General features: G+C 44.6%; 1 protein-coding gene across 2 annotated transcripts in view; it reads left to right on the top strand.

Moving 5' to 3' along the window:
- Window positions 1-24,953, top strand: part of Adtrp (androgen dependent TFPI regulating protein) — a 66,363-nt gene that overhangs the window by 35,593 nt on the left and 5,817 nt on the right. For both annotated transcript variants that reach the window (XM_059263126.1, XM_059263125.1), the window contains exons 5-6: window positions 11,608-11,723; window positions 21,527-21,678. In XM_059263126.1, the coding sequence (XP_059119109.1) occupies window positions 11,608-11,723; window positions 21,527-21,678 (268 nt within the window). The remainder of the gene's footprint in view (window positions 1-11,607; window positions 11,724-21,526; window positions 21,679-24,953) is intronic.

Here is a 24,953-nt window from a genome sequence, read left to right on the forward strand (position 1 = left end):
GAGAAATGAACACACAGTCATGGAGGTCATCAGATTCATGAGATGTGGTCGAAGGAAAGGGAAGAGCCATGGTTGAAAATAGAAACATCCTTTCTCTGTGAACAAACCTGTGTGAAAGGCCCGTTCCCCTCCCTTGGGCAATGGCTGGGTCAGCACTGATACTGACAGGTGTACTCCATATACAAGCAAGGATTCCTGCAGATGGGTGACTTGTGGAGTCATTTTGTTGTATGAAGGAAGCAAACCCTTGAAATATGAAGCTTCACCAGGAAGAAGCATTTCTTTAGTGGCCTCCGTGGAGCCTAACATTTCAACTGCTGACTTCTAATCAAAGACTTTTTATTTTAAGAACAGAATTTTAAGAAAAGCCTCAAAAGATTTCAGCCTTCCCTTACTTCCCTTACAAGGAACAGATGATACCAGCAAGAACTCAGATTTGAAAGCTAAAACGTTATCAACATGCAGAGGACTGCAGGGGAGTTTTTGTTGTATTGTGTTTCCTGCATTTGGAAACCATAAAGTGCAGAATCATTTCAGAGGGGTATTCCAGACACCTTACCAAGCGTATTTTGGGCATATCATCTCTAGACACATATTCAGACTCCGAAAAGTCACATTTACCGTTCTTTGTTGAGGAGATGTTTCATGACCTTTAGAGCCCTTTTCATTTGGTATTTCTCTAAGAAAACCAGGAGGAGGAAGTAAATCAACTTTCTGGGTAATGGGAGGCTGGTTTCGATATCCCAGGCATGCTTTCTCAGGAGTGTAGAGGGTTCTGAAAGTGATTGTCACCAACTTAACGTGCACATAGGTCCCCAGATGTTATATTCACAACCGAGATTTCAGTCGGTCTCTGGGTTTGTGGGACAGCTGGAAACGGCAGTGTGGCACTATGTCTAGGCTAACCTTCAAAGTTTCTCCAAGGTCCATGTCTAATACCATAAACAGGAGGTTGACAGCCCATGGTTCCCTGGGCAAGGAGTGCAGGACTCGCTGTGGAAGGATGATCAGCGGGGGAATGCAGGGAGGAACTGACAGTAGTCTTCTTGCCTCTGTATTTAGTTAATTTGGTGCTGTGTCTTTGTGTGTATGTGTATGTATACGAATTCAAGTGTGCATGTGTAAATGTGTACACGTGTGGAGACCAGAGGGTTTCTTCTACAATCACTCTACACATTATTTTTTGAGACAAGGTCTTGACTGAACCTAGAGCTTTCTTATTTGGTTAGAATGACTGGCTTGGAAGCCCCAGAGACCCTCCTGTCTCCACCTAGCCCTGGAATTGTGGGCATATGCTCCTGAACCTTACTTTTTACATGGATGCTGGGGATCTAATCCAAGGTCCTAATGCTTATATGGCAAGACATTGACCAACTGAGCTATGTCCTTAGCCTCTGTTGCTATGTTTTAATATATCTCCTCAGGTTGGGACACATACAACCACATCATTACTGAAATCACCTAGTTTTCTTTTTACAGGACTTCCAAACTGACTGACAATTTCTGTCAATCTCCTTTGCAAAACAGTCTTTAGACCATCATTTTAGCCAGGGACCCTCAACTCCATCTCACTGACCCCAAACTCTAACTCTCAATTCCATCTGACCTCCAACTCCATCCCATCCTCAATTCCATCTGACCCCCAAACTCCATTTGACCCTCAACTCTGACTCCCAACTCAACCTCACTCTCAACTTATGTGACTCTCAACTCTCAGCTAAGATGGAATTTACTCTTCAGAGGACGTATAACAATGTCTGGAGGCAATTTTGATTGTCATGCTGGGAGTAGGGATTGTGCTACTGACATCTGATGTATTCAAACCAAGGTTGGCACTTGACATCCTGTAATACACAGGGGAAACCCCAACTCAAGATGATCTTTTCTAAAATGTCAGTAGTGTGGAGTTTGAGAAGTGTTGACTCCACTCTGGTTGTTCCTCAGTATTTCCTTCCAGATGCTTATTCATCTCCTCCCTCTGTTGTGTCGTCTCTCCTTCAACTTTTACAGAGTTTTTTTGAATGCTCTGATGACTCCTAGTTCTTTGTCCTGTCTAAATATTTTTGAGTGCCCAATGTCATACTGGACAGTTTCAGTTTGATAGCCTATGCACAGCCATTTTTTTCTTTTATTTTGAGTTCTTTTTTCATAGAGAAAAGCGTTCATAATTTTAAAGGTATTTTAGGATAAGTAGGTATCTAAAATAACATTTCAAAACAACAAAACACAATTTGGTAACCATTATGAACTAATCAGACCTGGCTAGGGACCCAAAACTATTGAAAAAAGATCCCCAAGTTTTTAAGACAGAAAGATTTCAACCCAGTGGGTCTCGCATGAGGAGTATAGTTCTTTGAATTAAGCAAAGATGTGTCCATCTGTTGTGGTCTCCAAGGGCTCAACACAATGCTACCTACTACTGTTTAATGTTTTCAGAGCCTCCACCACATGGAAGTTTAAAAGTGGTCTTGCCCTAGGGTGACAGGGTCGGTTTGAAATAAATCCAAGTTTAAATTCATCACTATTTTTTCAGTTGCTGAAAGTGTGGATTCCGAACTGTCTTTTAAGATGTTAGATGGATATGTTAAGGACATTTTTCAACCCTCACTTTCAGCCATCCTCCTCTCCACTGGCACGACCACAGTAGAAACACACTCACAGAGACTAACCCTAAACCAACTGGTTTGTGTACATTTAGGAAAATCACCAATGAGCAGCAGCATTGCAGAGCACATAGTGAACTCCTTCAGAATAGGACGATGGGTCAGCATGAGGAAGAAAGGAGAAAGAAAGGAAAGTAGTCCCTCATGGGATCTGCCTTGAGGAGGGCTCAGAACTGTGCCCCCGAACTTGTGCTTACAGGGTGCTTTTATGAACCACTGTTGTCTCCCAAGGAAAGCAGCTGTCTTCATGTCCTAAGTTCTTTGCTGACGTGGCAATAGGCTACTGGGGAGGAAATGACATTGCCTGGGATACGCAGTGCCTACAAAGCAAGCCAAGCTCCAATGCTTCCTAAACCCCCTCTGTGTTGAGATCAACCTCTCACCAACTCTGAAGAGCCATCTAGAGAGTTCCTTGTCTGTCTGTCTCGTATCTGTGTACCCAACAAGGGGTCATGGAGGAAGACAAGGGGTCATGGAGAAAATGTAGGAGGAAGATTGATGAAGAAAAGGGGGTAGGGAAGCTATTCAACAAAGCCATAGGGGAGAGGGCTCCATCTGTCCCAACCTCAGGATGGAAGTAGCCTAGGTAGTCCTGGGACAGACAAAGGGCTGTATATGCTGCCTTTGAGTCTTCCAACTGCATGCAGGGATGTTGGCTGTAAATGCCAGTACCACTGGTTGAGTGTGCAGTGAAACTGCCATTTGTTGTTGGTGGTGGTTGTTCCCAGGAGCATCCCTTGCTCATAGCCTTCCTTGAAATATCCAAGACATAATTTAAAGACCTAGCATACCCTCTCCAGCCATGATGAAGTTGCTGCTATCTCATTGTGAGGCTGACTATGCCACTTCCCTCATGCACACATCCTGACACATGGAAGCTGATGCCTATGGACGCCACTCTGGGTTCCTTTCCAGGCTCTGTGGAAGAACTCTCCACCTCCCCCTTTACTGTTTCTTGGCCTTGCTCATTAATGCCACCAGTATTAAGTGGCCTAAGACTTGAGTTGCTTCAGTCTGAGGAAGATGCTCTGGGCTTTAGGATGCAGTGATGGGAGTGAGCACAGAGGGCTCCAGGCAGACCATGAGGAATATCAACTGGAATGCTGGAATTCACCCAGGAGTCACTGAGCCTTCCATAAAGGGAAGGAGGTGAAGAGAGTGAGGAAATGGAGGGACAAACAGGTGATGTTTCGGTGCTAAAAGAGGGCACAGGGGGCTGGAGAGATGGCTCAGCAGTTAAGAGCACTGGCTGCTCTTCCAGAGGTTCTGAGTTGAGTTCCCAGTAACCACACGGTGGCTCACAACCATCCATAATGAGATCTGGTGCCCTCTTCTGGCCTGCAGGCAAACATGCAGGCAGAACACTGTATTCATAATAAATAAATCTTTAAAAAAATAAAAGAGGGCACAGGGGTCTTCAGATGGGGATACAGAGTAACCAGAAGGAGAGAAAGAGGAACTTGGGTATGAGGTTAAGAAAAGATAGGTGACCAAGCCATACTAAGGACTCTACCTTCCTCTGTAACAGGAAGATCAGTCAAATATTTATTGTCTGACTGGCCAGGAGTGCAGAAAAGAGTAAGTTAGATCTTTGTCCCCCAAGCATTTGTAATCTCATTGAGAATAGGAGTGGAAACACACAAAGCTGCAGCAGAACTAACTACCACACTGGATGGTGCTGAGGGGGGCATTTCAGGAAAGTATGTGTCCTGCCTGGGCAGGGGGGACGGGGGTGGGGGAAGCAGGGGAGGGGAGTAGAGAAGTTCTCCAAAAATAGTGTAGCAGAGAAGGAGGGAGATTGGTTTGCTTGGGAAGACTTATTTGCAATACTAGGGCATCAATATTCCCACAGCCTTTAAAAAAAAACTCTCCAAGGTTTTACATCTGAGTCACCACCAGTAGATAATTCGTGCACTCTGGGCTTTACACAAAGAGGCTGACATCCAATGCAAAGTTAAAATGAAAATATGAGGAAAATGGTGCTTGGGGTCTGCTGCTCAGACCAGGACATGCTGCACAATGGTATGCAAGGAAGGGTCTCTCCCCTCGTGCTTTATCTTGTTGCCTTCCAAGGATGCCAGTTCATAGAGTCTAAAGTCTTTGCTATGGGGATACTGTCAAAATCGCTAGATCACTTACGCCCCCTAAATGAAGTACAATGGTAACCATTTCTTCTCAGTCGTCTCACAAGAGGAAAATCTTCATTTGCTCCAAAAGGAACCTAAAAGCACGCCACATCATTCCCTTCTCTTTCATGTCAGCTATCTGGAGTCTCACTGCTGAGTAATGTGAGTCTCAGCGGGAGCGCAGCAAGCTTTCTGGTTGGTTTATTGCGTCTATTCTCTTGAGTCCTATTTTTTTCTTATGTCTTTCAATGCTAATGAATGGACCTGAGATGAGAGGTATCTCAAAGGCACATAGGGCTAGTTAAGAGAGAAAAAAAAAATGAACTAATTTAAAACAAACAAAAGTGAAGAGTCATTAAAAAAAAAAAAAGACCAACAGAAGCAAAAATACAGTGAGAAGCTGATCGGAGTCTGAAGACAGCCTACCAAGAAGGAGGACGGGCCGGGCGGTGGTGGCGCACGCCTTTAATCCCAGCACTCGGGAGGCAGAGGCAGGCGGATCTCTGTGAGTTCGAGGCCAGCCTGGTCTACAGAGCGAGATCCAGTACAGAAAAGGCACAAAGCTACACAGAGAAACCCTGTCTCAAAAAACCAAAAAAAAAAAAAAAAAAAGGAGGACGAAAAGGGAAGAACCACAAGACGGTTCTGAGCAGGAAGTGGTCATATGAGACTTGATTTAGGAGGTTGGCCAGATTACAATGTGGCAAAATATGCTCCTGATAGGTGTACCCCCAACTTTTTTGTTGCTATGACCAAAATGTCATGATCAAAAGCAACTTAGGAAGGAAGGAAGTGGGGGCAGGCTGTACAACCTCAAAGCCTGTGCCCAGTAACATACTTCCTCCAGCAAGGATCTGCTTCCTAAATGTCCCGTAACCTCCCTACATAGCACCACCAGCTGGGGGCCAAGCTGTCAAATACATGGGTCCATGGGGAACATTTCTCATTCGAACCGCCACATGGGGAGAAGCCAGCAAGTTGAAGCTTGAGATTTAAAAGCTAAGCACTGTAGGGAATATCAAGTTTGGATCTAAGGTCTAAAGGAGTAAGTCAATAGTTATAAGAACCAGTGTTGCAGACAGGGTAGAGGAAAGGACAGGAAGAGGCAGAACATGCTGACAAGACAGTCCTGGGACCTCAGATGTCTGTTTTATCTGAGTCTGACTAGATAGAATCCAAATCATCACTACTTCTCCAGGCCAAACTCTTCTAAAACCAGCTGGCTTCTCCAGATAGGAGAACGATGCTTGGGTTAACCCCAGGTTAAACCAAAGGATACTAGTCTACAAGTAGAAGATGACTTACAAAGCTTTCAGAAGGTTCAAGAAGTTGTCGTCCAGCTACTTGTTCAAAAACACATCTATATGATAAATACTAGCACACTTCCTCTCTTCCCCTACAGGATCATTTATTTTCAGATTAGTGGAGGCTATTCAACCCCCTCAGTGTCGTCTTATGAAAAATTTCCAGCATAACAATGAAGGGACTCCACAGTGAACTGTTGGTTCTGCACTTGCTGGTTGGCTGGTTTAGCTTTAACATAAATCTGTCCATCTCTCCCTGCATTAGTTCACCGGTCCAGGTGCCTTTCGGAGTAACATGGAAAAACCATGACGATCCTTTCCCATAAACGAGACAGTTGCTTTTTAACTTCCTTGCAGGTGGGCAGCCTGTGTCTGCTACCTAGGTGGATAGTGGAAATCAACCTAGTGCTTGTAGCTCTGTCTCTGGATGGTTTATGTCCCTCTATCCTCCACCCCTTGCCCAAGGCAATTTCACATTGCCTTTGTAATTACAATGGAGTCTTGCCAGTGAGTTCCTAGAAAGTAGAAGAGAATTTTGTTTTACAAGTATAGTCCACTTTTAAAACTAGAACACTGAGGCTGGAGAAGAGTCTTGCCAACAGCAGATGCACAAGAGTTAAAATCCAAGATTCCCTAGTGGCAAAAACTGAGTGACCTGTGTGTACACTTCTGAATTACCCTATTATTAGATTTACTTCAAGCAAAACTGTACCTTTTTAACAATGGAAGGGAGTCTACACTACAGATGGCTTTAGTTTGGGACTATAAAATACTCCCAACTGCCCGCCCCACATCTCCACTGTTGCCTTGTGGGGATTTGAGGCAGAAAGTCAGCCGGGGAAGCCAGCGAGGAAGAGTCAAGAGCTATTAGCTGGGGAACTGTATGGTGTTAACAAAACCAGGCTCTGCCCTAATAGGATTAACCAAACAGCTGTCACTGCATGGAAAGGGACAGGGGCGTAATCGTGAGCCATGTGACCAGCATGGGAATAACAATACTCTAATAAGGTTGACTTGGCCTCCATTCTTCCATCTCTTGCATTTACATTTAAAATTTTGATTGATGTCTTTGTCATGCTTGTCCCCAAGGAGTTTTTGTGCAGGTTCCTTTTGTTTTGATGTGTCTAGTTTATCATGAGATCCATCTTTATGTGTTCAGAAATGAGGTCTTATAGCACACTAAAGTTCGTCTGAAAGGCGCCACCCATTAGCACCATGAAAAGAAGTTGTATCAGTCACTTTTCTCATTGCTATAACCAAATGCCTGACCAAAGCAACCTGGGAAGGAAGGATTAATTTTGGCTCACAGTTGAGGGACAGTCCAGCCACCAAGGCTAGGAAGCCATGATGGCAAGAGCCTGAGTCACATGGTAGTCACAGTCAGGAAGCAGAGAGTCGTGAGGTGAGGGCTCAGCTCCATTCCCATTTTTATTTGGCGTGAGACTTTAGTCCATGGAATGGCGCCTCCCACATTTAGAGCCACTCTTCCCTTCTCAACTAACCTAATGCAGAAGCCCCCTCACTGACATGCTTTGATGTTTGGGAAAAGTCAACACCAGGACGGGGTTCTTAGATACAAGCGCTGTCTTGACAGAGGGATACTGAGAGCGCGAGGCCTGTAGGAAACAGCAGTATGTCATCAGCTTGGGGTCAGAAAGGGTGTCAAAAGGAGACACTGCCTGAAGGCTGATCTGAGAGGACAAAAGTTGGCTGATTGATCTTGATCGAGTGAACTCAACACAAGAAAGAGTCTGGCAAGGAAATGAAGCAGAAAAAAAGAAGTAAAGACCAAACATTTTAAAGTTATCATCTGATTTTTAAAATACACAGTCACCTTAGTATTTTTTTCATTAGAGAAAGTTGAATGTTCTCCCCTAAGCCCCATGGCACCTCCAGAGTCTGAGGTGACTGGCTGTCCCGTGGATGTAGTCTTTGGGGGCCTCCGTGACTATGAGCAGGCTAAAACTGCAGTACTAGAAGACAGATCCCGCACTGTAGAGTAAGACGGGAACTGAAACAAACAAAAACCAAGAAGTCTGTGGATTCCGCTAGTTACTGCGTTGGCTGAAGATTGCTTCCTGAGAGTCAGGCAGAGAAGGTGTCCACGGTTAGTCCACAGGCAGGGCCAGTAACAGCTGCTTTTCTGCAAGGAGGAAGCAAGCAGGAACGCAAGCGCAAACCATCGTCATTTTTTTTTCCAGTTGCCAACTCTTGCACTCTAGTATGAACGTTCGATGGTCATTATTCACAACCCCAGAGATTCTAAAGTGCAATTATCATACTAATACCTAAATTAAGAGTTCACGTGTAACTCTGATGGAAGTTGGCATTATAGAAAGAATAAGGGGGAAGGAATAACCAGGAAGGACGAATAGGGCCAGCAGCACTTCCCTTGTATTTGAACAGACACACTGAGAGAAGAATCCACCCAAATGACAACTTCATTGATGAGGAGAGATAGCTCGCCCCACCCACTGTGTTTACATTTGCCATTGTTCCAGCCTGTGATGTTTTGTTTACTTCAGAAGGAAATATTTTACCCCCTCTGAGATAATTAATTTTTGTCAGCTTCACGGTTTTTAAGGGAAACTGAGAAACTGTTAATTGAAATACAGAATGAGTCACTGTTTTCAGTAATTTTTGGCAGTGTTCTAATTTGTGTCAATCCCAGCCTAATTATTAGATTTTGTTGGAAGCAGGAAGCATATTTGATTTTTTCTCTTATTGAACTCTTTTCTTCCCCCCATTTTTTTTCCTTTGAAATATGTGCTCTCTGGCAAAGGTTATGTAATTTATGTCAATGTGAGGTGAAACACAGATACATCTGAAACGCTGAGAGGTTCATTGCGTCATGCTTGGCTCTGCTCAGTGCCTCAATATTTACAAAGCTTGTAGACTGCAGTCTTCCAGCCTCGCTCCTGCCTACCGCAAGCCCCTGTGAGAAAATGTGATACTTTAAAAGACCTTCTCACTGGTGAGAAGCTGCCGTCTATGGACCATCACTAATGGTATCACGGAAGTGAATTTCCCAGAAGCCATCAGGGAGGGTTCATTTGGAAATCCAATTGAATGTCACTGGCAAAGGGCAGGCACCTAGTAGAGGTGGCCAGTCATGCATCCCGAGCTGTTGGTTGTAAAAGCATTAATCACCATGAACTCATTTACTCCTAATGCAAAGATACTGAATTATTCCACAGGCATTCTGTTCCCAATGATCATTAGTGCAGACAACAGGGAGCTTCTGGTTGTGGGTGAGGTTAATAAAATCTGTCAGCTCAATGGCCAGCATAATGGACCTGTTAATGACTCTTAATAGAAGCTGGATCCTTCCTTCCTACTGCTGCAGAGCAACGGAAGGGAGAGAGGCAGGTGTCTACGCAGGGCAGACAGCTCTGTCCCTTAGCTCCCATGGTGGCTTCTAGTTAGAGACAGCACTGAGATCAGTCACTGAGTATAATCAGGAATCAGAATCTGTTGTGTCTGGGAGTTTTGGTACCTGTGGTGGGCAAGGAAGGGAGTCCCCAGGATGACCCAAGATGGTTCTGCTCTCATCCTCTCAAATGCCTGCTGTAGCTGCTTGCAAAGCACAGGCCAGAAGCTTCCAAGTCATGAATACCCCAGACCCTTCTCCACCCTGAATCCACCCATAAGAAGGATATAATTCACAATAATGTTAGCGACAACCATGGCAGGTGGTCACCAGATGCTGCCAAGGACCTAGGACTAAGTGATGTGAGTCTATCAAAAGTGCTCACGTATTGTCCCCATTTGACAGCAGAGCAGTCCCAGCCCAGAGGTCTTCAACTACTGCCCCAAGGTGACATTCAGAAGGTTATGCCCATAAGCATCATGCTTCTTCATTGGAGGAACACACAAAAGCAGCAAACTGTACTCAGACTCATAGAAAGGTACAGGGCACAAGACAGAATATGGAACTTCCTACAATGTGTGTCCATCTAGTCAGTCAGCACATGCAGGACCAGTTTCAAGCAAAGTGCATAAAAACTATGCTACCTTCCATGCCTTGTTACTACAACACAGGATCCCAAGCCCTTAGGATGCTCGGCTGTTCAGTGTCACCCACTTGTGACCCTGGCTGGGATACTCCAGCCAATGATGCTCTCACTCCATCCTTAACATTTGCTCCTTACTACCCCAGTCCCACATGTTTCAAAACTGGTCACCTGAAGCTCATCTTGATCTCCTTATTGGGTCCTAGCTGTAAGGGACAAAAGAAGCTACCAATTCTTGTGGGGGACTCCTGAACATAAGTCTTGTGAGATTGACAATGAGGAGTGCCCTGAGCCAGAGACCTGAGCTCCAGCCCCATAGGCTAGGCAGAAGCACACAGACCCTCCCAAACCCTGAGGACTCTGTGACTTGGGCGCTGATAACCACCAGGACTTAGCATCAGGAGGCTTTGGATGCAAGGGCCTGCAAAGAACGATGTAAACCAGGCTACAGAGTCACAGAAGGGCTCTGTAGTCTCTTCAGTAATGAAGGGAGCATTGTGTATAGACCGCCAGGAACTGAACCTAGAGCAGCTTCCAAAACCCAGAAGGGAGCAACCCCGGCAGTTTTTAACCAGCAACCTCATCCCTAAAGGGGCACTTCCTTGACTGTGGTTTTTTAAATGGGGTTTGAAGTATTTGAAAGATAAGACAAAGCAGATGGTTATAAAGAGGGAAGGTATGGGGAGGAAGATGGGCTTAGGGAATTTCAGAAGGAGCCTTATGAATACTCCACAGCACCTACCATCCCCAGCAGGCCTGAGCTCAGTGATGACTGCAGTGGGGGAACACAGAGAGTATGGGATGTGTTTTCTGCCCCACACCCGTGCTTATGGGTGCACAACTTCAGTACGAGACTGCATGGCACCAGATATAACAGCAGCAAATCAGGAGAAATTAGCAAGAGGGAAACTTCACAGAGAACACCACAGAAGATTGCATTAGTTGTCAGGAGCACGGATCCATGCACGCACACAGAGGGAAAAGACACTTATGGAGAGGAAGCACGATGAGGCTTCTGGATTGAGAACAGGATGCAGAGTACAGAGAATTCTGAGGGACACTGCCCTGTCCAAGTGGAAAAAGAAAGTATCTGTGGGTGTATACATAAAGGAAAGGATATGCCTGTGTATGTGTGTGTATGTGTAAGAGAGTGTATTTGCGAAAGTGTATAAATATACAAGCTTGGTGTGTGTACACGTGTGTGTGTGTGTGTGTGTGTGTGTGTGTGGAGAAGAGCACAGCAGACAGCAGGCGAGGCCAGAGAGAATAGTAGTACACTTCAAAGAGCTTTATAACCCCCAGAGGAGTTTAGACTAACATAGCAGGTGACTGGGAGCCGCAGGAGGGCCTTGGGCACCCAAGGAGAATGACCTAACTCAAGTGTTGCAAAGATCAACCTGGTAGTGTACAATTGGATAGACTGGAAAGGGACAAGGGGATTATGTGCACTTTGAGAAGTAAGGGAGCCCTACCTTACAGTTTGTCATATTTCCTTCTGTAGCATACCTCCATATTGCCCTTCTCACTGGTTGAAGCCATTCTCAGACCTCACCACTATCCATCGAAGAAGCTAGGACTCGCCTTGTTGGGTACTTGTAACATCGCCTACATTATCAGGTAAGAATTGCACAGAAAGGGTAAACTGAAACTTGCCATTGGTGATGCACATAAACATTCCATAAAAGTATAGCATTATTGTACTTAAGTACTTCTGTTGGTTTAGTTGGTGATCTAACCCATCTTTAAATTTCCAGAGGGAAAGGGTTCTTATTGTTTGATTTTAATACTCATGAAAACCTCATATTCAGAGGACACACACACACACACACACACACACATACACACACACACACACACACACACACACACACACACACACACACACACACGGTAAGCCACAACTTCCTTATTCTCCCTTCATGAAAAGTAATTATTGTCAAGAAGCACACAGCATGTGTTTCCAAGAATATATTGACTTCAATTTCATTTGCAATTAGAATATTTGAATGAATGAATAATCCAAAGCATCCATATGTACTCCATCTGAAAAGGCATTTGGCAGGTGGAACCAGATTCCCTGCATCATCTTAGGCCTCAGATATGATCACCTAGAGGGCAGTTGCCAGAGATGTGAAGAATATGGGAAATGAATCAAGTAACTGACCTTGATTTCATCATTCAATCACTCTTTGTAATGCTGCCCAATGGTCTGCAATCAAGGGCATGCATATGATCCTCTGTCTGGCACTTGAGGAAGCCCAGTTCCCTTCCACAGCTTCTTTCTTTTCTTTGCTTGTTTGTTTATTCTGAGACAAGTTCTTATGTAGCTCATGGTGGCCTCAAACTCTCTATATGGCTGAGAATAACCCAATGATCTTCATTTTGGGTCTTCCTACCTCTACTTCCCAAGTGATGGAATTACAGAAGTGTATAACTGTCTTCGTTAGGGTTTCTATTGCTGCAGAAGGACACCATGACCATGGCAATCCCTATAAAGAAAACATCTAATTGGGGCTGGCTTACAGGTTCAGAGGTTTAGTCCATTATCATTATGGCAGGAAGCATGGCAGCACACAGGCACACATGGTTCTGGAGAAGGAGCTGAGAGTCCTATATTTGGATTGTCATGCAGGAGGAAGAGAGTGATACTCAGCCTGGCTTGAGCATCTGAAACCTCAAAGCCCACCCCGAGTGACACACAAGGCCCCATCTCCTAGCAGTGCCATTTCCCAGCAGCCTATGGCAGCCCTTTTCATTCCTATCACCACAATTACCTTGCCCAGTTTTATGGTACTAGGATTGAACTGAAGGCCTCATGCACAGTAGGCAAGCATTCTACCAATGAGTATATCCCCAGCCCTACTTTCCACAGCCTTCTCATATGACACCATTTCATGTCTGAAAGGGCCATACCATCCATGCATAGGACCTGAATACAGAACACATGGCAGTCTGGATCATTCCCCCCCCCCGCCCCCCTGAGTCTTTATATGGAAAGCCATTTAGTACAGTGCTCTATTAACAATGAGAGCAAAGCACAATATAACATTTCAAAGAACATGGGAGGTGTGGTAGTTTGAATGCAATTGACCCCCATAAGTTCAAAGAGAATGGCACTACTGGAGGTGTGGCTTTGTTGGAGTAGGTTTGGCCTTGTTGGAATAAGTGTGTCATTGTGGAGGTAAGCTTTGAGGTCTTATATATGCTCAAGCCATGCCCAGTATCTTAGTTCACTTCCTGTTGCCTGTAAGATGTAGAACTCTCAGCTCCTTCTCCAGTACCAAGTCTACCTGCATGCCACTACATCTGCCATGATGATAATGGACTAAACCTCCAAAGCTGTAAGTCACCCAGTTAAATGTTTTCCTTTATAAGAGTTGTTGTGGTCATGGTGTCTCTTCATAGCAATAGAAACCCTAACTAAGACAGGACAGGACATCTCAGGGCCTTCAGTGGCACTTTTTTCATACAAGTTAACAGCTTGGTACGCAGAATTCCATGACCCTTCTTTCCTTCCTATAATCTTCCCATCTTCTCCCGACCCTTCCTCATCGCCTCCCCCTCACCTCCAAGTGCTAAGGTCTTTCTTGCTTTTCTCTTAAAGAAAGTTCTTGCATAATATAATTTCTCTGATAATTAAGTGTTATGTACTGTTCTCCACGCTTTGGGGTCTTTGAAGTTTAACAAAGGGATACTTTAAGAACACAAAGCTCTAGCTAGGGACCTGTTTTAGTCAACACCAGGACCATTGTACTAAGAAAGATCCTGAGGCCATATTGTATGATGTAGATACTGAGGACACAGGGAGGTACAAGAAGCCCATGGCTCTTAGAGACTATTGGGAATGAGAAGGGACACAGGACAAGGAAGACACAGTGATAAAACTGGTGGTAGGGTGACCAGGGTGCTGCAGCTGATGGTCAGGGCTGGCTTCTAAAGGGAAGAATCATTTCGGCTGAGATCTGGAGAAAGAGTAAGAACTCAGAAGAAACTAGAGAAAAGACTAGTCAGGCTGAGGAAACCGCTGCCCTGGAGCACCAAAGGAGGCGAGCACGGAGCTGAATTGGAGGATAGGGAAAAGTTAGGGCACGAGTACAGCTCAGTGAACTTGCGTTTACAAACGGAGTGTTTTTCTGGTTTAAAAAAGATTTAAGCAGGGTTACAGAGTCAGTAAGTACCATGAGTTAAATGCAGAGGTAGGTAAGGCAACCATGGCTGGAATGTGGAAATGGGACTAAGGAAGACCAGAAGTAGAAACTCAGGAGAGTCAATGTCAGTCAAATGCTCAAACACAATTAGTCTCAGAGCACAAACAGAGGATGGTAACTTATCTATCGGCCAGCCTTGAACACTAGGGTTCCGATGACTTAGATGCCATGCTCAAGGTCATGAGGTCATAAGGCAGAGGGATCTAGCCAGGGAAGGAACAAGAACAAAACCTTAGGAAAGATTTGAAAGTGCTGAGACTAAGGCGAGCTTTATGCCCACCTACTCACCCAGCCTCCAGCATGGTGGTTTGTACACTCTGGGAGCTGAGCAGGCTCTTGGCCTTGTATACACTATGGAGAAAGAACTAATAAGAGACCCCAATTTAAGGTGGCTTTGGACCCAGCTTTGTACTGTAATAAATGGAATACAAGTATACCTGAGAGCATTTTGTTGTCCCAGAGTAGACACTTCCATAGTTCAGTCCAGTCCCCAGTAAGGGGCATGAGATCCTTTGCTGCCCGCTAGCCCTGCCCTGTTAAACAAAATGCACCCTCGTGAGCACACAGGGTCATAGGAAGTTCCCTAGTGAGACACCCATGGAGAAGTGCTCTAGGTCAGCTCTTAGGGTGTGCTAATTGAGATGGGCAGATAGGGAGACAGCAAAGCAAGAATGAGGTCCTGAACGTGGGCTGGGCCACAGGGAGCATGAGAAACAAACAGGAGTCTGCAAGGAGCTGCTGTAACTCTGCACCAGAGACATCATTCTGATAAAACCACAGAACAACAGCCTAAAAATAGCTGCCTAGACCCCTGGGGACTGCCTCCCCTGTGCTGTTCACTTTCTGCTACTTTTTAGGTTGCAAAATTGGAGGTTTGGCCCTACAGAGGGAAAACAAAGCCCTGCAAAGCAGTGATGACTAAGGGTTCCTTTCCTTTGGAAAGCTTCTGTCACCTAGGAATCTGGTGTCTTGCTTACACCTCCCTGCTCTCTCACCCCCGAGACACCTCGCCTCACTCTGTCTGTGGCAGTGGTGATGGGTGGAGCAAGGAATGTTCCTGCTGCTGGCCTTGTTCCATTTTAAAAAGGGGATTTGAACACATTTCCCTAATACAGAGCTGGTTCTGCTAGGAAAAGTGAGGTCATATAAGGCCAGGCTCCAGCCTGCAGGGGACTGATATTTAATAAGGGGAAAAGAGCTGTGCATACAGACTACAGGAGCCTGGGCTGGGAAGTGAGAAGATGTAATCAAAGCACAAGAAGCTGTAAGAACACAGAGAAGGAAGGGACAGCAGGAGGAAGGCATCATGAAAGGTACTCATAGGGTCTGAGACCCCAAAGACCATGCAGAGTCAGAACTTCGACAAGCTGTTCATACTGACTGCGTCCACAGTCAGCAAGCGGAGAGCGATAAATGCTTGTGAGTCAACTGAATTTCTCCTTCTCTACAGTCCAGGGTCCCAGACTACTGAATGGTAGGTACCACTCACTTTCAGGGCGGGTCTCCCCACCTCAGTCAACCTCATCAAGACAATCCCTCTAGTCATGCCCAAGAGACTAACCAAATCAGAATAATTCATCACAAGTACGTTCAGGGGCTTGTCTCCTGAATGATTCCAGTTTTATAAGGTTAACAGTCAGCATCAACTACCACATTCCTCAAGAGTAACAGTATTTAAGCCCATTCCTCACGCACACAATTATAAATCATATTCCAAGAATATTACATGTTGCTAAGAGCTGAACCAAGCTGAGTTCAGATCAGCTGGCCATACCCACACTTAAAATTTTCTCCTTTTCCAATTATTGCATCATGGTAAAATCTTTCCAAGAGCCACTGTTTGCTGTTTCTGAAATGTAACCTCCATCTAGAACCAGCACAGTCAAATCCAGTTTTATAGCGTTTATCAGAATTGTTCTAGTATTAATAAAAACTAGTGAGTCAGAAATTGAGATTCAAAACGTAATAAATCCAAGGAACAGGGGAGGAATGATAAGTTGACTCTACTCACCACTTACCCACCCCCCAATCTGAAAAGCCCCATAAATCCTGTCAGCCCCTCCTTCTCTCTTCCTGTCCCTCTCTATCCAATTTTCTCAGTCCTCCAACATCTCTATGGTTCATCCTGGTCGGCCAATCACTGACTCCATCCTTGATTCAAGTTAGCTTTATTTGCACAGCGGAGTGACAGTGTGAAAAATTCTCCCACAACACAGTTTGTAAACTCAAATCTTAGCAAGGGTTAGAATCCCAGCCCCATTTTCTACGGTGGTACTCACCAGTCATCATGCTGATGGATGAAAATAACTATCAGGATGTCACACAATGCACCTCTATTACCAGCATTTAGGGGTGGGCCTCTGGGAGTACAAATTAAAAAGTAATTATAGTGCTTGTAACAGAAACTAGAAATACAACACAGTAAAGAAGGCACCAGATTCTTTTGAAATGAAGAATCTACCAGAAATATATCGTTGAAGGAATGGATTAGGTTTATGAATTGATTGGCATGTAATGGGTAAATGTAAAGGACACATTAAGGATACTTTTAAGAATTTTCAGATAGTGGCCAGGAAAGATCGTGGTTTCACTAATAGAGATGAGGATGAATTGTGAAAGAAGTAGTTTGGAATATAGTATTTTGTTTTGTTTTGTTTTGTTTTTGAGACAGGGTTTCTCTGTGTAGCTTTGGAGCCTGTCCTGGACCTTGCTCTGTAGACCAGGCTGGCCTCGAACTCACCGAAACCCACCTGCCTCTGCCTACCAAGTGCTGGGATTAAAGGCATGCGCCACCACCACCTGGCAAATATAGTGTTCTTAAATAGCCAGTTTAAAATCCCATATTCAGGTTCTATTAAAATCTAATGCTGGCCTGTTGATTGATGGTGCATGCCTTTAAACCCAGCACTCAGGAGGTAGAGGCAGGCAGATCTCTGAGTTCAAGACCAGACTATTCTACAGATCAAATTCCAGGATGGCCAGGTCTACACAGAGAAACCCCTCCTCCCCAAAAAAATTATCACTGGTTTGATTTGTTTAGGGTTTATACATTAGGAAATCACCCCAAACACCCCACACAGCAGTTTCTCTCTACAGCAAAGATTGACACCTACCCACCTAGAGGAAATTCACTGCATGCTTTCTGAATGAAGATGGGTGAAGGGGGATACAGGTAGCTGATCCCTCAGGTGAGATAAGATTTCTGGAGTCCAAGGGAAAGAGTCAGGGAGCAAATGCTGGGGGTATTTCTCTTGATTTAATGATCACATGGGGCAGGAGGACAGCTGAGGTAGCCAACAGCTGAGATCGAGCAGACAAGAGTCCCCATGGTCTTTAACAAGGGGGAACCCTCACACCCAAAGAAGGTGTATCAGGATGATGTGGATGAGTTCCAAACTTCAGTCCATGCAGGAAACAGAGGTGAGGTGCAGCAAGCTGTACTATCACCCCTCCCTACTTCCTTCTTCCCTCTCTGTATTCGGGCAAACCACAGAGAAATGATTCCAGCGGCCGCAGTGACTCTCCTTACTCACCCCCTGCCGAATGCCCTCTAACAATTACTGCATGCTTGCCTCTGACTCCCCTGGGTTCCTTCTGCTTTTCCTACTGCCACTCAACAGCTATCAGTTCTGGCTTGTTCTCTGTGAAAGCGCACAATCGGTTTGCTGATGTCAAGGTCTTTCCGTCACATGCCCTGTGCTGGACAGAGAGAAAGATGAAGTTAACGGAAACTTTTCAAGTCCCTAGGGAAATGTCCTTGCTTGTGGACTACCTTACATAAAAGGACATGGGAGTTTGGAAGCCCTAATTTCATGTATCAAAGCAAACCATGTGAACTAATTAATACGGTCTATTAGAGTGTGCTCAGGGATCCGTTCCTACCTGCTTGGGGATATTTCTGCCCCTTGTTCCTACTCTGGTCTGTTCTAAGAAACAACCATGCAGGCAGGAAACACCATGAAAAGCCTTCTGTAATACATCTCTGCTGTGCACATCTTCATCCTAGTATTTAGTATAATGAATGATATCATTCTGTTACAGTCATCTCATCATCCATATAGCAGGGAGAACAAATATCCTAGCAAGGGAGGTCTAGGGACCAAGCATCGAACTTGGTCATACACTTACATGACCTCAAGACTGATACTGTCTGTCTTAGGATTTCTGTTGCTTTAAGAAAACACCAAGGCCAAAGTGAGGGCGCGGAAAGGGTTTATTTCAGCTTACAACTCCCAAGTCATACTCTTGTCACTGAGGAAAGTCAGGGCAGGAAGTCAGACAGGGCCGAAACCTGAAGGTGGGAAGTGAAGCGGAAGCCATGGGGGAATGTTACTGAATTGCTCACCATGGTTTTCTCAGCCTGCTTTGTATAGAATCCAGGACCACCTGCATCACTCACAATGAGCTAGGCTTGACCACATCAGTCATCAATCAAGAAATGTACCACAGGCTTGCCTAAAAACCAAATTAGTGGAGGATTGTCACTATTGAGGTTCTCTTCAAAATGACTCTGGACGGTGTCAAGTTTAAATAAAACTAGCTAGCATAGTGTCCTAAATTGATTTTAATTGTGACAAAGGGAACATAGTATAAAATTAACCGTTTTACCCACTTGAAGTGTGTACTTCAGTGCCATTGAGCACATTCACATTATACAGCTATTACCTGCATCCCCCATCCAGAACTCTGAACCCACTAAACAACACCTCCGCATCCTTTCTCTGCCCACCCCTCACACTTGCCATCAACCTTCCTATCTCTATGAATCTGATGCCTCCTCCTACAAATGGAATTGCATGTGACCTTTTCCCACCGTAGCGCCTTCAAGGTTCACACCTATGTTGTAACCTACGTTCAAATGCTTCTCTTTTTAACGCCATGTTTTACTCCTCCATTCACCCATCAATGGCCTCTTGGGCTGTTCCCACCTTTGGTCTATAAACTCCAACATACGGATATCTTTAGGTCTCTGATTTCAAGTCTCAGAGCATGTCCTCCAGTGTAATGAGTATATGAGGCAGATGATAACCTGTCTTAACGCTCTGAAGAACCGCCTTACAGTTTTCCTAGCCAATGGCGTAGAAAGAATTCAGTTTCTCCATATCCTCACAAACACATATGTTCTGTGGTTTGTTTTGGGTTTTAATGGTAGCCCTTCTGTGTAATGATGTGATAGCTCGTGACTTTGATCTGCATTCTCCAGATGTGACTTCTGACATCTTACTGGTTTATGTTCTTTGTGGAATGTCTATCCAAGTCACCTGTCTGTTTCTAATTGGATTGTTTGGGGGTGTTTTTGAATTAGGCAAATTATTTACATATTCTCTGTGTTAGGTTATTAATATACATATGATTTGCACATATTTCTCTGCATCCTATAGACAGCCCTTCTACACTGTTGACTGTTTTCAACTAACTCTCAATCATTTGATTTTACCAATAAAAACCCAGGAGCCAGATGGCTGGCATGGAAACCTGCTAGCCCAGAGAGGCAAAGAAAGCACCCAGCTGACCTTCTTCCTCCTCTGATGTCCCAGAAAGAGTTTTCTTCTACACCAGCTCAAAAAAAACTCTTCAGACTGAATGTCCCTCCCTTCTACTTCCTGTGCATCCTTCTATCCATCCTCCTGACTCCCTCTTACTCTCTATGATTTTTTTTCCTGTCCGACTGGTTGCTTGCTCCACCTCTTGAACTAAGAGTTGACTTTATTTAATCCTGTTTACAATATTCAAGCAGAAAGCTCCTGGATTAAAGGTGAGTGCTAGAACTGAACCACACCACAACTAGAAGCAGGTTTTTTTTTTTGTTTGTTTTGTTTTTTTGAGTAAATAACACAATCTCGGGGCTCACAGTGTAATCAAATATCCTGCAACAGTTGACAATATCCTTTGATGCATAGAGATGAGCCTGTAAATTCCACACTTCAGCTCCCTGTTGCCCCACCCTAGTCCTGGCCCCAAATATTAGCCCTTGTCCACAAAACACTTAACAAACTGAATGTATTTGAAATGACAGAGATTCCATTCAGGTTTCTGAAAGCTTAATTAAGAACAGCTTTGTTTTTCTGAACTCCTCTGATAGACAGCCATGTTGGAATGCTGTTTCTCAGGCCTGGTCTATCTTCCCTCTTACAAAAGAACCCTGCTGTGCTGTCCATGACTGCTTAGGAACTCCTGTCAAACTCCCACATGCCAAGCACGGTCTCATGTATCTTACACATGAAATACATGGGTTGCAAACACATATTTCATTCCAGTCATTCTTGTAGCATCCTGATGAGGTGTATGCTATTTGGATCCCCGGTCTGCACCAGCAGAGTTAATAAGTTGCTGGAGGTGATGCAGCTAATAGGTGGCAGACTGAACATTTAAGTCACAGAATCCTCTTCCAGATTCCATACACTTAACAATTGTAAGATGCAGCAAGGCGACATCATCCCTTAACACATATTCCGTGTTTTAAGTTATTTCAGACTTTGGCATCCCCAGTGCAGTTGGCTTCCAGCATAGTGCATTTTTAGTCTTCACTTAGACATCATGGCTTCTCTCCCAACATTTCTCTTCTTTCCTTTGGCTCACAGAAACAATTTATCGTCTATCCTCACCTGGGTAAGTTCTGAGCCTCTCTACCAACTCATCCATTCCTACCTAGTGCTGGATCCCTAAGGATTCCTGTGAGCTGAAGTCAGGAATAACACACGATCTCCAGGCATCCTGTTTTAGATCAATGATGCACCATCTCTACCCCTCCTGGGTCAACAAGACTTGGAGAGCTGAGAGAAGCTGCATTGTCCTCTTAGGTAGCTGCACACATCACACTTCAGCTGTGGGCAACCAAACTGACACCATTGTCACAGGTCCAATGTCTCAGTCAGCTGTCCATCTCAAAGAAAGCAATAATTCAGCCATGTGCTCACATACCCTCCTTCGCTGATAATGTGTTGTGTGCCTCTATCCTTCCACCAAGATGGATCACAAAGTACTAGTTAAGGAAAAGGCCAACTCATTCCATGAAAAGAGATGTTTTATTAAAACAAGTAACAACACTAGGAGACGACCAGCTCCCTTCTGTAGATATGCGGGAATACTTCACATGTTGACAAACGTTCCCCTGGGGCTGGTTTTCACCTGCTGTCTTCCCGTGTCCCACTGAACCCAAGGTGAAAATAGCTTGCTGGCTGCTATGATCATTTTGACTTCTTGTTCATGCAGGATCCTGTGGCGTTACTCTCAGACTGGAAACTGGGTGTATCCTGTGTTTGCCTACCTCAGCCCACTGGGTATTATCATCTTCTTCTCAGCTGCTTACATCCTGAATGCCGGCATCTACCTGCTTGGAGAGAAGATCAATCACTGGAAGTGGGGTCAGTGCTTCCCTCTCGTCCACAGTCCACAGAGATACTTTTTCTTATTCCTTCTCCACTCTCCACCCAAACCAAAGGAAAACTTATATTTTTGGTTGTAAGCCTAGCCTTTAATGGCTGAGCTATCCCTCCAGCCCCCAGTGGAAAACTTAGTCCAAACCAGAAGACCACACTGCTGGTGCTTTTGTTCATAGAGCTCAAGTAGGTCCTATGAAAGCTGGAAGAAGAAAAGCCAGATGCGAGTTGGCATTCCCTTGGAGAACTCCAAGGGTCTCTTCTCTTCTGTCAAATAATATCTCATTTAACTCCAAGGCCAAATCGTCTTTTGAAATTTTAGGACCCAAAGAACAAGGTGTTACCACCTCAGACATGGGGGGAGAATCCTATAAGAGTCTTCACTCCCCCCAGTGAGGGCTTGAGGGATAGGAACTCTTAAAGTATGAGTTCCTTTCATCCTAGAAAAATGAGGCTCTTATTCTAAACTGTAAGAGATAGTTTATTCTGAGCTAAATGTGAGTAAGCATGGCCCAGTAAACATGGACTCAGGTTGCTCTAGATAACATCCTCCTCCTCTACTGAAGAAGGGACATGAACTTACACAGTCACAGAACAAAGGATAATAACAAATCAATGCATTAAACCAAACATTGATGTATAGATGGGGACAGCAGGTAGGTGGGCCCATGGGCTACAGCAAAATGGGAAAAACTCTGCTGTAGGTTTCAGATATTATCTGATGACTCTTAGTCTGGGGGATAGTAGAAGTCAGAAGTCTGTCAAGGTTGCTTTTTTTTTTTTTAATTTAAAATTATTTTTCATTTTACATGCTAACCCCTGTTTCCCCTCCCTCCCCTTCTCCTGTTTCCCCCTACCTTCCCCCATCCCACCCCCATCCCCTCCTCATAGGGGGTAAGGCCTCTCTTGGGTAGTCAACACAGGCTGGCATACCAAGTTGGGGTAGGACCAAGCCCTCCTCCCAGTATCACTGCTGAGTAAGGCATCGCACCGTAGGAAATGGGCTCTAAAAAACCAATTCATGTACCTGGGATAAGTCCTGGTCCCATTGCCAGGGGACCCACAAACACATCAAGGCACACAACTATCACCCACATTCAGAGGGCCTAATTGGGTTCATGCAGTCTCCCGAGGTGTCAGTCCAGAGTCCATGAGCTCCCACTAGCTTGGGCCCGCTATCTCTCTCTCTGGTTTTTCCAATCATGATCCTAACCGCCCCACCCTTGCTCCTATAGTCCCTCCTCTATCTCTTCAACTGAACTCTAGGAGCTCAGCCAAGTGCTTGGCTGTGGGTGTCTGCATCTGCTTCCATCAGTCACTGGATGTAGGTTCTATGATGACAATTAGGGTAGACACCAATCTCAGTGCAAGGGAGGGCACCCTCTCCACCACTGCTATGAGTCTTAGCTGGGGACATCCTTGTGAGTTCTTGGGGATTTCTCTAGCTCCAGATTTCTCCCTAACCCCCTAATGTTTCACTCTGTCAAGATATCTCTTTCATTGCTCTCCCTCTCCATCCCTCTCCCAACTTGGCTATCTCAAACCCTCATGTTTCCACCCCCCATTCCCTTCCCTCTACACCCCCCTCCCAGTTTACCCTTTCCCCTTCCTGGGGTGATCCATGTGTGTTCCTCTTACAATCCTCCTCTTTACCTAGCTTCTCTGGGGTTGTGAATTGTAGCCTGATTATCCTTTGCTTTACATCTAATATCCACTTATAAGTGTGTACATACCATGTTTGTCTTTCTGGGTCTGGGTTACCTCACTCAGTATGAATTTTTTCTAGTTTCATCCATTTGCCTACAAATTTCATGATGACATTTGTTTTTACCGCTGCGTAATACTCCATTGCATAAACATACCACATTTTCTTTATCCATTCTTTGGTTGAGGGGCATCTAGGTTGTTTCCAGGTTCTGGCTATTACAAATAATGCTGCTATGAACATAGTTGAATAAATGTCCTTGTGGTGTGGTTGAGCATCTTTTGGGTATATGCCCAAGAGTGGTATTGCTGGTTCTTAAGGTAGGTTCATTACCAATTTTCTGAGAAACTGCCCTACTGATTTCCAGAGTGTCTGTACAAGTTTGCACTCCCACCAACAGTGTAGAAGTGTTCCCCTTTCTCCACATCCTCTCCAACATAAGCTGTCATCAGTGTTTTTGATCTTAGCCATTCTGACAGGCAGAAGTTAGTGTCTCAGAGTTGTTTTGATTTGCATTTCCCTGCTGGCTAAGGATGTTGAACACTTCCTTAAATGTCTTCCAGCCATTTGAGATTCTTCTGTTGAGAATTCTCTGTTTAGATCTACACCCCATTTTTTAACTGGATTATTTGATATTTTGATGTCTAGTTTCTTGAGTTCTTTATATATTTTGGAGATCGCATTCCAAAGGTTTTATGTGACAGTCTAAAGAGATGGTAGGCCAGATACAGAGGTAGACAACAAATAGCTATTAAGGGGAGTAAAGATATCCCAGGATAATTTTGGTGCAACATCCCTGGAATTTGGGGGAGGGTGGTGATAGTTTGTTTTAATTCTGCAAGAAAACATGTAGGAATTCACCTTGGTTTTGTATATAACAAAGCAAAGACGTCAGCTGTAGTCACCACCCCCAACCATTCAGCTAGCAGCAGTTCTGGGCCATCAAACAGAAATGGCATTTCCCACCCATTCTCTGCGTCCATGAGAGGGATAAGCTTGTGGGTACAAAGAGCAGGCAGTTTCCAGGGGCCTAGACAGAGCTACTTCGAAGGGATGCTGAGAGCGTGGAAAAAGATGTTCAACTTGGATCTGTGCATTTGCTTCTTTGAGGAGATTTAGTTTGTTTTTGTTTGTTTTTTAATTAATTTATTTATTTTACATCCTGACCACACTTTCCCCTCTCTCCTCTCCTCTCCTCCCATTGCCTCCCCCACCTCCTTTCTGCCCCCCCCCATCCACTCCTCTTCCATTTCTGTTCAGAAAGGGACTTAAAGGGAGTGTTTTCTATGAAAGTAAACATTTAAAGTGAGATGCTACAAACAAGAAACAAAACTAACTCAAATGCAAAAATAAAAACAAGCTCCTAAAACCAGTATTTCAAACCCAGAATTCCAGTTCACAGGGGAAATCACTGAGAGGTGGGGATTGGGATTTCAAATGTGTGAGCATCTAATTCTAGCAATTTGGGGCTACTTGAATTTCTGGGTAAAGATTTCTGATGACTTTCAAAGATCAGTAATTCTGAAAAAGAAATAGGAGGGAGGAAGTAAGGAGG

Source organism: Peromyscus eremicus, chromosome 5 (genome assembly GCF_949786415.1).
Source record: "Peromyscus eremicus chromosome 5, PerEre_H2_v1, whole genome shotgun sequence".
Lineage (NCBI taxonomy): Eukaryota > Metazoa > Chordata > Mammalia > Rodentia > Cricetidae > Peromyscus > Peromyscus eremicus.